General features: G+C 43.6%; 1 protein-coding gene across 1 annotated transcript in view; it reads right to left on the minus strand.

The window, feature by feature from the left end:
- Nucleotides 1-12,565, minus strand: part of GCN1 (GCN1, eIF2 alpha kinase activator homolog) — a 61,718-nt gene that overhangs the window by 45,096 nt on the left and 4,057 nt on the right. Inside the window, exons 4-16 of the mRNA XM_006019906.2 lie at nucleotides 12,249-12,380; nucleotides 9,842-9,950; nucleotides 8,861-8,959; nucleotides 8,640-8,774; nucleotides 8,066-8,134; nucleotides 7,867-7,975; nucleotides 6,941-7,015; nucleotides 5,894-6,022; nucleotides 5,632-5,682; nucleotides 5,084-5,182; nucleotides 4,598-4,771; nucleotides 2,852-3,004; nucleotides 1,857-1,949 (exon numbers count right to left, since the gene is read on the minus strand). Coding sequence (XP_006019968.1) covers nucleotides 1,857-1,949; nucleotides 2,852-3,004; nucleotides 4,598-4,771; nucleotides 5,084-5,182; nucleotides 5,632-5,682; nucleotides 5,894-6,022; nucleotides 6,941-7,015; nucleotides 7,867-7,975; nucleotides 8,066-8,134; nucleotides 8,640-8,774; nucleotides 8,861-8,959; nucleotides 9,842-9,950; nucleotides 12,249-12,380 — 1,427 coding nt within the window. The remainder of the gene's footprint in view (nucleotides 1-1,856; nucleotides 1,950-2,851; nucleotides 3,005-4,597; nucleotides 4,772-5,083; nucleotides 5,183-5,631; nucleotides 5,683-5,893; nucleotides 6,023-6,940; nucleotides 7,016-7,866; nucleotides 7,976-8,065; nucleotides 8,135-8,639; nucleotides 8,775-8,860; nucleotides 8,960-9,841; nucleotides 9,951-12,248; nucleotides 12,381-12,565) is intronic.

Below are 12,565 nucleotides of genomic sequence, written 5' to 3' on the forward strand. Positions count from 1 at the left end.
GGAGTGTGTGCGCACAATGAGGGAGGGACAGAGAGAGAGAGAGAGAGAGAGAGAGAGTGACTGAGTGTGTATGTGTGTGCGCGGGTGTGTGCGTGCAATGAGGGAGGGAGGGACAGAGAGAGTGGGTGTGTATAATGAGGGAGGGAGGGACAGAGAGTGTGTGTGTGCGCGTGTGTGCGTGTTTGTAGGGCGAGTCCCACACCAACCCTCCACCATACACATGGACCCACACCCCCCCCTTGCACTGCCATACACGTACACCCCCACACAGCCCCGCACACATACCCACAACCACATGCTCCCTCACCCCCACACCTATCCATCCACCCACAAACCCCAGGCAAACACACCCACACCTTCCCCCACACCCATAGCCCCTCACAAACGTATACCCACCCCCCTCTGCCTGCCACCCCCTCCACAATATACAAGAGTAAGACTTCATTTTAAGCTATTGTGCAATCACCTCTATGTACACTACACAAATATGCGTGTAAATCAGGACATTTTTTAAAATCAAATTAATGAATGTTGTAGATGTTTGATTTTTAGAATATAATTTGGTATTCTTCTGGTTCCAAAATGGTAAAACCCCTTGCTGAAAAAGGAGTACTTCTGGGGGCAAGGGGAGGGACTGGCACCTGAGAACCATGTGGCCATGGTTGGTGGTTAGCAGGGGTTAGGGGGTGGGAATTCTGATCACAAGATGGCGACCAGGGGGGCAGGGCACCCATCAAGAGGCGGGGCTCAGTAAGCAGCCCTCCAGCCAAAATAATTGCCCACCCCCATGTTAGACAATGTATTTAGTGATTATAAGGCGAGAGGCTTTTTCCTGCATGCCAATGGTGCTGATGGGGAGGGTGGCTCATCTTATATTCAAGCAAATAGAGTAATACAGAGCTTTATATGACAGAAGATGGGAGGGGAAGCTAGAGGTCTTGGCACTTGGGCATGGCACAAGTAGGATTTCTGGTACTCAGGAAAACACAAACATGGTTTGCAACTGAAACTGGTTAGCTGAAGGTTTCAGCTTACATGATTAGTAATGGGATGTTTAACAACGTTCTCATTTAGACTCAGAGAAACAACTCTAGCCCCACTTAGGCACAGGCATGTTCAAACAGCAGCCGTATGTATGCTCAGGTCTGCTGCCAACATGGACAAGGTCAGAAATACAGCACTTCTCCATAGTGCTACTGGAAAAAGTGTCAGGGAAGGAATGCTGAATCCTCAACTTCGATAGTAGTAAGGGAAAAGTATATGTTTTACATTTAGAATCTTTACATCTTCATAGCCCTACACAAAGATAAACACATTCACCTCTGCAGACTAATAAATCAGTTCATTTTCAACTACTTCACTTTAAAGGTAGTTGGTAATTTTTATCTAAGCACACGTTCTATTAACGATTTTTAAAGCTTTTCAATTAAACTTTGAACATGAAAAGGCAGAACAAAGATAGCACACATTATAAGTTAGCATCCAACTGATGTTCTGTTTTCCCAAATACTCCTCCTCCACACATCTTGCAAATCCTTCCACCTTCTTTCTTCCTCAACCTTCTATCACTTCACCCCATTTCTTTCGCCAGGCCTTCTCTTCTGGGCTCGTCTACACTAAGGTTTGCAGTAACATGCTAACTGATATAGATTATCCACAATCATCTTTTGTCTATATCCACTTTTTAAAATGTGTTTAATAACTCAAGGTAACTGGCAAACAATTCATTCATGTTAAAAATGAACAATTAATTTAGATACTGACAGAGAACAGTCTGTTCTCTTTAATCTGATTTTGTAACAGGATTAAACAGATATTGGTTAAGAAATAAACTCCAATCACATTTTACAACTCACCTTCCTCTGTTGCAGACTGCAAGAACTTCTCAGAAGTGAAAATCTGCTTTTTCTCATCTAGTATCAGCTGCCAGAAGCCACTCAGTTTGGCGTCTAATAGGAAGGGAAGATTTCTGCGTCAAGGACATTTTGAAATAAACAAACTAGGCTTTACAATACAGTTACATGAAACAGTTTAAATCTGTCTCTTCTCACTAACTGGGATTCTTTCTAGCTTCTGTGTTTTTAAATTATAAACTAACACACCTCCTAATTATCCCACTCCACGATAATATCACGTCCAACCTGCCACAACGTTTTCTGTTTCTGACATTAACTTTTCAAAGAGATCACAAAAATTAAAATGCCCCTTTGCAACAGGCATCTCAGTGTCAACTCTGAAGGGGAAGAGAGAACTTGTCATGTTTTGTAAGGAGGGAATATGAGGCACAGAGCTTTATATACTCTGAGCTCAGATACTTCCCCGAAAGGCAGTTTTTGTATGTGGCAAGTTAACTGGTACCCTTCAATTAGAAAAGAGGATCTCGCTGCTCTTGCAGATGGCATGGTCTCCAGCCATTTCTACAAAGGATCATTTCTCAATCTTAAAATCCCACTACTTTTCATTAAGAGAGGGAAAAGTCAACAAGGAACTACAAAAAGTAAGCAGCAAGGATTCTTCTTATTCAAAGCCTCTGCAAAACTACAGGAATTTAAGACCTAAGTGACAAAACAAGCAGTTAAAGAACCATGTTGCACTGAACAAGGCAAAGGAGGTGCAGGAATTTCAGAATTACGATGATGTAACATTTCTGTAACAACATCAGCTATAGGAGATCTGCCTTCAATAGCTCTACAGGGGATAAATCTAATCAGGTTTTATACTTTCAGTAATTTGCAGAAGGGCAATGATTTTCTATGAGTAAGCCACAGATAAACTACAGACAGTATCATATCAAAGATGTGAAAAAAAAACCCTTAAAAATTCACTTTGGTAATCGTTTCCAGGCTCTTACCAATTTGTGCCTCAACCACAGACATCCTACAGATGAGTAAAGATGCAGCAACTCCTTCTGTTACCAGAGAAACTTGTGTACTTTGGGATGCTGCCTTTTCCACTGTCTGGATGAGCATTGGCAGTAGGTCCATTCCCTGTAACAACGTGTCACCTGAGGAAAGAGGAAGAGACAAGCTGCACAAGGTGGAAACCAGCTGCAAGAAGAGGTGGTCTGATGTGCCTATGGCTCCTCTGTTCTCATAGATCCAGATACGGACCAGGTCTAAATCAAGGGTTTCCAAAGCACAGCCCAAAGCCCCTCTGATGCAGCCCACCCCCAGGACCACCATTCTAAAATGGCCAATGAGGGACAAATCTTTGGGAACCCCCCAATTTAAATCTCCAGAAGAGACAATCCAGCACCAAAAAAGCATTACTGGAATGATACTTTAAGCCAGAGAGAGACTAGGACCACATCTGAATTCTTCCTTCCCAAATAAAATCCTGCCTTCTCAGTCTGAACTTTTCTTCGCAAGATGTCAGAAAGGATTCCAGTCCAATCACACACACTGACTCAAGCAGCCTAAAACCCAGTGAATATCCTCACATATAACAGAGAACATTTCCCAAACAAAGAACCAGGGGCCAAAGCAGAATTCCTTGAGAGCCCTGTCAGCACCTCTCTCTCACCTCAAATAATCAAAGGACAAGGACTTTCATGTACCCTTTGATTTTCCATTCTAAGGATATCAAACAACAGTTTTTTCCTTAAATATTCAAAAGCAAAAAGTGTTTCCTTTTTTGAATCATACAGTTCCGTGACAGTGGTAGATCTACTTGAATGCATATTATATATCATACTGTATTTAGGCTTCTGAAACTGATGCTCTCTAAACAGAAGAATAACATTTTGTGTCTACAGTAGTGAGAGGCATTGGAAGCAATTCTCAAAGGATCACCAAAAATACGTTGCTGTTGAAGACCTTTGCCCAGGAACAAAGATTTTTATTATTGTTATTTACATTGCTCCTAAGAAGCTCCTATTATGGACCTAGCCCCTACTGTATCAGGCCCCATACAAACTGGGTGAATCTATACATGAAATTAATTCAAAGTAATAAACTCCAGAGCAGTTTTGAGCTAGAGTAAACTACTCCTCGGTGCAGCATCTACACACGCGCATAGGACAGCAGCAATTTGAGCTGAGGCGGAGAAGTTTACGCCAGGGCCATGGTGAGGTGGGGTCAGCCCTGGGCTCCAGGTGGCAACATCAGTGGCAGAGGGGCTGGTTGGGGTACAAGAACACAGAGAGTGTAGAGCTGGGTGGCTAGGTGGCAAGTAGGAGTCTGGCCACTTGCTGGCTGGGCAGACTAATAATAGTCTATACCCTGCAGTTCACCATGTGTTGACACAACCACTAAGAACAAAAAGCGGTCCTTGTTGTAGAGCCGAGTATAACATAATACCAGAGAATGTGAGATGTGGACTGACCAAGTGGAGCATAAAGAAACAATGAGACATTACTGGTCATCTCACTAGGGAGTGACCTTAATTACATCAATGGCCTAACCATTGTCAAGATCTTCATAGGCATGACCGCAAAGGAGAGTTTTTAAAGGAGAGATCTGAAGGGTACAACGAGATACACCTTTGTACACAAACTTTCCTGATACCTGCCATTACTGGCTTACATCAGGAAGCGTATCTCTGATTGTCCTTCTCTTACTCCGTATACTAAGAGTTCTATACATTCACTGAAGTTTACCTTTGAAAGAGGCCAGCATGCACTGCAGGTAAGCCTGTCTCACAGCTGAAGTAGAGGTTTTGAGGCTGACAGCTTTCTTTAACCACTCCACCAGGTTCCTGGGAACTTCAGTAGTGAACCGATTACACCAAAGAGCAAGAACAGAGACGGCATGGACCAAGGTGCCTTCATGTACTGGGGAAAAATGCAATACACCAAGTCAGAACAGCTAACTCAAACCTAGGTATGCACTGAATGAAGGCACGGCAGGCCAGAAAGAAGAGGGTGAAGGGAAAGAAAAGAATCCACCGTCTGTTTACATAGAATTGATATATTGTTTCTACAAGGCTGCATATCAAGATATAACAAGAATCTACCCAAAGGTTCATCTAATTCAACACCTGTGCATCAGAGTTGGTCTTCTGCTAAATAATGCACTGAGCCAAAGAGCTAATTTAGTTTAGATGAAATTGAGACGATCCAGACTAAAGGTGACAGTGCCCTCACCTTCTTGCTGCAGGAAAGGGATGAAAAGTTCAGCCATGGTTCCACTAAGGACTTGACTTGAGGGTCCAGAAACCGCATGATGACTAAGACTGCCAATACCTGGAATAACAGAACACTCATAAGTTAGGACTCAACAACTGTAGTCACCACAAAACCTGGACAACGCTGAGAGCCACTGACAGTGTATCCCAACCCCTTCAAGTCTGTCTGCCCCGATTTCTCTCCATTTCCTATCCTGGATTCCACCATCTGGCAGGTTCTTTAGTTGCAGGACCTGTCTAAATATCAATCATTGCTGCTTCCACCTAACCTCCTTTTTTTTAGTGAGACATGTTTAAACCTTCCTCAGTTTCTGTTGGTCTCAACTAGCCTCCAGCCAGCACCAACCTGAACAGCAGGTCATTAATATGCAGGCCACAATGTACAACAGCACCTGGCACCTTCTACCGCTAATTCAGGATTAGAAGCCTGGCATCTCTCAGCTGTCCAGACACTGGAAACTCAAGCAGCTAATATACTTTACCACAAAAAAGCTTCAAAATCCTTACCTGAAAGGACACTCATCTTTTGAGCCACCACTGTCAGCTTCCCCTCTGAACCTGCCCACAGAAAGCAAGATGGTGAAAAACTTGGTTGCAAGCAACCCAACTGGGGCAATTATTAGATTAATGACCAACATGTTGTATTTTTCTTTTTAAACAGAATCCTGATCAGCTTTCCATCTGATCCAGACCTTGGTAGCTCTATTCAGCCTATGGCTGATTTATAATATGGAAGACCCCTTAAATCAAACAACCTTAGCCAACTCACCCCCTAGAATAGCAAATAGGTGTCTCCCCAGTGACTCCACAGCTGATGGGTCACTGCACTGCCGAGCGAGGTTCTTTAATGCCACCACTGCCTCATCCATTAGCTGAGGACTGTTGGATTTCAGATGACCTAACAATGGAATGCACAAGCTAAGAGTTACTCAAGACTAAACATCTCCCCACAACAAAGCATGGAATCAGCTTTAGGCAAGACACACAGCCTGTCTTAACTTCTGTCCAAGTGAGGACTTTCTCCCTTTTACTTTGAAAGGGCATAACACCAATGCTAATAATAAGTCCGCAGTTCTGCAGCACCTTAAAAAGTATTTAAAAGTGTACAGTCCTGTCCCCTGCAATATTGGAAGAATGATACTTCCCTTTTACAGATGGAGAAAATTAGCAGAGGGCACTTCTACATGTGCTCTGGAGGAGGGGGGGCAGTGCTTTAAAGCGCCGCCACCCCTCCTGTATCAGCATCCCGGCGCTTCAAAATGGCAGTGGGGGCACTTGAACTAAGGCTCATTCAATGAGCTTTAGTTCAAACACCCCTGCTGCCATTTTGAAGCATGGGGACGCTGATACGAGACACAGGAAGCTGCTAGAGCGCTGCAATTGACACACTCCAGCAGATTCAATCAATTGAGTCTGCTCCCTGGTGTTGGAATTCCAGAGCATCGCAGCAGCCTCCACACTCATGTATAGGCACCCAGAGAGATTAAGGGTCTTGTCTACAAGCACAGAGCAAGTCTATAACAGGGAAGGAAAAAAAAAAATCTGTCCACTGACTCCAGACTCCAAGCTTTACTCCAAAGAATCCTCCCATCCTAAACAAAGCCGCTGCATGAAGTAGTGGTTCCTAAAACAAGTCTCTTGAGAAGTTTCACATGCAGTTTTTCAATTCCAAATCACAATATTCTCCTTCCAACCCCAGAGATAGGACCTTTCCAGGATCAGCAAGATGGCACTTAATAGCAAAGCAGTCATGAAGGCAACTGTAGGGAGTCCTGTTCTGAATGGGGTATACTATCCAAAAAGTCATGGTACTTACTGGCCAGTCCTTTCACAATGTCCACAGCATACTGGCTGAGATCAAGTTTCACAGATACCAGCAAACAGGAGATTGCTGAAGACAGAAAAGTTATGGTGATATGGATTTTGTTAAACAACTGGCTTTAAGCCCTCCAGTATCCTTTTCTCTGGATCTAGATTGTCAGAGCCCATTAGAAAGGAATTGTTCCAACATGAGAAGTGAAAAGAAAACCACAGAAACAGCGTATGTAAGAAAATTATCCTTACGATTATTCTTAGCACTCGGAAGCAAAACAACAGATACCAGGATCCAGATCCCTAGAATCACAGAGTGAACCCCACCTCTACACTCTGCAAAGCCACATCATCCCTCCACCTAGCTCTGCTCAAAGCAAGTAGCCTGCCTGAACATAGTCCAGAGGGACCCAACGCTTCTGTTATCCTTCTGTTTGTGGGCTGGACCCGATTATCTCATGAGGTGCCTTCCAGCCCTAATGTCTATGAAATTCCCACCAACCCCAGGAACAGCTCTTCATGCCCTTCCCATTGTTACTTTACAGGACAGTGTTTCTCAACCTGTAAATTATGACCCAAAAGTGCATTGTGAGAATATATGAAAGGGTCTTGAACAAGCTTTAAAAATGGATCAACAAAGTTTAAAAATCAATTCTCCTTTAAAAGGAAAAAAAACGTGGGAAACTGGCTTTTCCCTTGCAGGCTGTCAGAGTTCTAGCTTTCAAGGGGCTGCTTGGGGCCCCCCTATGCCCCACACAACTCCCCCCACTCCCCCCATCCCACAAACTCACCGCTGCCCCAGACACTGGGTGGTTGGGGCCTAGGGGCAGGGGTCAGGAATGAGGGTCACTGGGTCAGGACTGGCCATCCATGTTTACAAATGGGCCCTGGTACAAAAAAGGTTGAGAACCACTGTTATAGGAGACTCACTTTCAATCACATTCTCAGGGCTCCGCAGCAGGGATTTCTGAAGAGTTGGTAAGACCAGGTCCTTGAATTCAGTGTGAGACATGTAACGAAGAAGGGGAGAACAGTTTTCCTGCAAAGACAACACAATCAGGCACCAGCCCAGCAAGGAATATCACACATGGGACAAAAGTGCATGCAGTTCTGTCAAAGTGCGTCTTACCAGAAGATGTTTCTGAGGTTTTGTCTTACTCATAAGGATGGTCTTGACATAGAAATCCAGAAGGGCACTCTGAATAAACAGAACATCAATTACAGCCATGTCATAACCTGCTCGCACTCCCTAAATGCCATCTACTGCTGCGGGTCCTGCTCTACCTTGTTTTCCACCCTCTAAAACACAGCTTCACTGAATAGGCTATAATCTGAACCCCACTGTCACCCCAGAGATCCAATATGAAGAACAGTTCCTTCCTCCACTTGCTCAATCCTCCCAAATGCTCAAAAGCCACAAAGTCAGGTGCTCATTTCTACTTCTGAAATGGGTAGAGAGGGAAGGAGTCGTGGCAATGTCCTTAATGCATAGGCCAAGTTAGATGACCAAACAGTTTTCCTAATCATAGCTCAAATCAGCATGCAGGAGCTTTATAAGCAGTGCAGCCTCACTTAACTATCAGAGTGACAGATGCTGAGACCAGAGGCAGATGTAATGCGTCAGCCTAGCTGTAACCATCCTCCCCACTTCCTCATGGAAAGACACTGTCAGGGAGGAAAGGAAGCCATTGTTCCACGCTCACCTTGTGTCTGTTAACAACATCCATCTCCTTCTGAATGGTGCAGAACTGTACCAGAAGCCCCAGCATCGCAGCATAACTCTGGTTTGGTTCTAGACCAAGAATGACAGAAAGGTATTGATCCACCAGTCCCAGGTTCTGTGGGGAGGAACCATTAGACATATTAACTCAAATGAACTTAGAAAAGTCAATAAAAAGGTCACATGCTGTTAATTATACATCACCTCCTTCCACAGCCTCTTCAGTTTCTTCACAGCTCCATCCACTGCATGCTTGTGAGAACCACCCAGGACTTCTAATAAAAGCAAGCATTGAACTTCCACCTGCCAAGAGAGATAAGCAAACAAAGAAACATTCAGACTGGCTTACTGTTTGAGAAAAAAAAATGGTGGTGTCCACTGTATCTTTGTGTGAAACCTTTATGATCTTTGTTAGTAGCTTCTTCACTAGATTACATTATTATGGAAAGCCTTGTAAGCTGAATGACAGAAGACTTTAGCAGATGTTCATGAGGGCTGATATTAAAGGAAAGTGAAGAACTGACTGTAAGCAGAAATCATTAAAGTTTTTTATCAGTGCACTGTTTAGAGAACAGCACTCTGTATTAGGTAATCTGGCAATTTTGAATGTTCCAAGACAGCAGAAATTAAGTGCACAGGACAGGTCATCCAAACAACATTAAAGAGGAAGGCTTCAACACCAGCCCATAATACAGCATAACTGGCAGCTTCCCTAGGATAAGCCTGGGATGAGACTGGTGTGGTATATTGTGGGTTGGGATTCCTGGGCACCACTAGCAGATCTGGGTGGAGGTGAGAAGGTCCAAGACTTGAACAACAATTCTGCTGCAGTCCTGTAAGGAAATGTGCAAAACAAGTTTGTCTCTAGTCAGGGTTGTTAATCCCATACACCCATGTATGTCTCTTGTCCCCCTTACCAAAACAAGGGAAGATGAAAAAGGTCAAGTGGAAGTGTAGAAATGTATACAGTAAACAGTAAGAGAAAGGTCCTATGAACATTTTAATGTAATATAATGCAAGACATATTTTAACATAACAAAACACAGATTGTTTCAATTGCCACTCCTGAGATCAGAGTCACATTACAGAATTGATCATGTTACCCTGTTAACCCTGAAGAGACTTCAACATCTTAAATCATCTTCCTTATCCCTGAAGAACAAGAGACCTTTCCAAAGCACCTACCAGCTTCTTCCATATTTCCCCTTGTCTTTTGTCCCACGTTGGGAAGACTACACGTGCAAGCAGGCAAGTCCAGGAGAGAGCCAGCACAGCTGCAGATCCACTGCTCTTGCTGTTAGAAAAATGGGAAAAGGGGAGTGAATCTACATCTTGAAAGGTATTGCTCAGACTCACAGGAATAGACCCAAAGTGAAAAGCACTGCGTGGTTAATGAGCAAATTCATAGTAAGAAAAACAGGTGAAATCTCATGTTTTAAATCAAGTCTCAGTCCAAATAAGTCATGCTGTTAGCAGCAGAATAGTCTGAACCACACACCAAGGACCAACCCTTCACCTTGTGAGGATCTCATACCACCAAGAAAAAGATCATCTATACAGTATTTCCCTTATGGCTCTTCACAGAGGATACCAAGACAGGAGAGTGGCAAATATTTTAACCAGCTGGGCCCCTGTACTGCAAGTGGCCCTGAAACCTCATTTGCTGCTCTCACTTACAGTCTGAGTGATACTGTCTCAGACTGCTGAATCACTGTGCACCTGTTACTCATCACCAGCTTACATTTCTTTTTGGCACAACATGATACAGTAAAAGCTTTGTTATCCGGCACCCATGGGGAATGGGGGGGTGCCAGATAACAAAATATGCCGGTTAATTGAGAGGTCCGAACAGGTGTCTTTGCCTGTTCAGGCCGCCGCTTCTCCTGCCACGTCCATGGCATCGCCAACCCTCCCGTGGGCCTTGAAGGAGAGGGAGGCAAGCCCTGTGTGGGTTGCTTTGCCCCAGGCCACGGGGGCTTGGCAAAACCAGAAGTGCCATGGTGGGCACTTCTGGTTTCACTTTACCTTACAAGCCGGCATACCGGTTAATAGAACATGTTGGCTTGTAAGGTGCCAGTTAACGGAGCTTTTACTGTATTCTGATTTGTGCCATATCTATTTCAACCACTTCTATAATCACCACCTCAGGCTCCACTCAGAGAAGATGGATGTTTCGTATATTTGTCACAACTCTAAGGATCATGCAAGTCTTTTGACTTCTCTTTCAAGGTACAGTACTGTAGCCAACCTCCTTCCAGAAAAGGAGAGTACTAGAATCCCTCAAGATCCAGGTGCTGTCACACAATACCACAAGACTAAGTACTATATCACTTGGAGTCCATAAATCAAGACTAGATATTTTTCTTAGAGTTGTCCTCGACCTCAGTCATTCTTAGCCTGACTTATGTAAAAGGTTTGTTTACATCACACTGATCATTTCTGGACCTGTACCCTAACTGGGGTCTCTGAGAGCTATTGTAATACAACATGCTTTAGAAACAAACCTCAAGAACAAGTGACAGAATCAAACCAAAAGATATATTAGGAACCATATTGCCTTTAGGTCGATAAGAAGGTTTTGAATGCAAACAACTGGACACCAGATGGGCTAACAGATAAACATCCTTCTCCTGATCATTTCAGAGATCATTTCTTGATCAAGCAGCTGATATCCATTCACTTGTACTTGAAGGTTAATGGAAGAAAACAGTAACCCAGTCCCATCACACTAAACATAAGAACATAAGAATTGACATTTACTGGGTCAGATCATAGGTCCATCTGGCCCTGAATCCTGTGCGTCACAGTGGCAGTGTGTGGATGCTGAAAGGGAGAGGGAACTGGGTACAAACAGGGGTTTTTCCACTGTTCCTCTCTCACTTGCAGTCTCCAACATTTAAGGTCCAGGAAGTTCTAATTCAGAGGCTGTATCCCTAACTGCCATGCTCAATGGCTAATGATGCCCCTTTCCTCCAAGAATTTGTCCAATACCGTTTTTAATCTGGCTAAACTGTCAGCTTCCACAACATCTGGTGGTAACAAGTTCCATGCTTAATTTGCCTGTTTTGTGAAAAAAAACTTCCTTTTGTTGTTTCCAACTTACTACCTACTAGTTTCATTTTGTGACCACTAGTTCTGTATTGAGATAGTAAATAATAAATTCATGTTTATTTTCTCTTCACCATTTAATCTTTGTAAAGGTTACACAGGCTATAATAAACAAACCCTGCTAAACAAATGTCTTGTATTCCAAAAGAATTTGCCTCTCCCCTTCCTTATGGGTACTTGATGTCCTGTGTCTAGACAAAGAAGTACTAATGGCTGTACTCTCATCTGAGAGTCACAATAGGCTTCAGCAGAGGTTTCTGAGTTACCCTTGTAGGAACAATCATGCTTCTAGGGAAGATGGTGGGAGTGGTAAATGAGAATACAATATGAATAACTTTCCCTAACTGTGCCTGGAAGAGTAAGATTTAACAGCCTACCTAGGAGTAGATTATTTGAGATCATCTGGAGTACAAAAGACTGATGCCAGCATTTTAGAATAAGGCTCCACACAAAGCAAAAGGAGCATCATTCAGCTCCCCCTCACCTGGGAACTCCAGCCTTGCCACTGATCCCTGAAGACTGCAGGGATTGCAGAAGGTTCTTTGCTGTTGCTTCTGGCTGGGATTCAGCAAGCTGTTGGAGAGCCAATTGCAAAGCTCTACGAGACGCTGCATCTCTGAAAAGGAACAAAAACCACCTTCTGCAAACGTTACAAATCCTGACTGAGCTGCATGAACTAAGTTTTGGAGGCTGCACAGAGTAGTCCGCTTCATCTTCTCATCAGTTCAGCCTTACTACTTCAACTGGTAGAAAAACTACCATCTCATCTAGATTCATGGCAAGACCCATTCCCTAGCTCAG

This window comes from Alligator sinensis, unplaced genomic scaffold, assembly GCF_000455745.1.
Source record: "Alligator sinensis unplaced genomic scaffold, ASM45574v1 scaffold505_1, whole genome shotgun sequence".
Lineage (NCBI taxonomy): Eukaryota > Metazoa > Chordata > Crocodylia > Alligatoridae > Alligator > Alligator sinensis.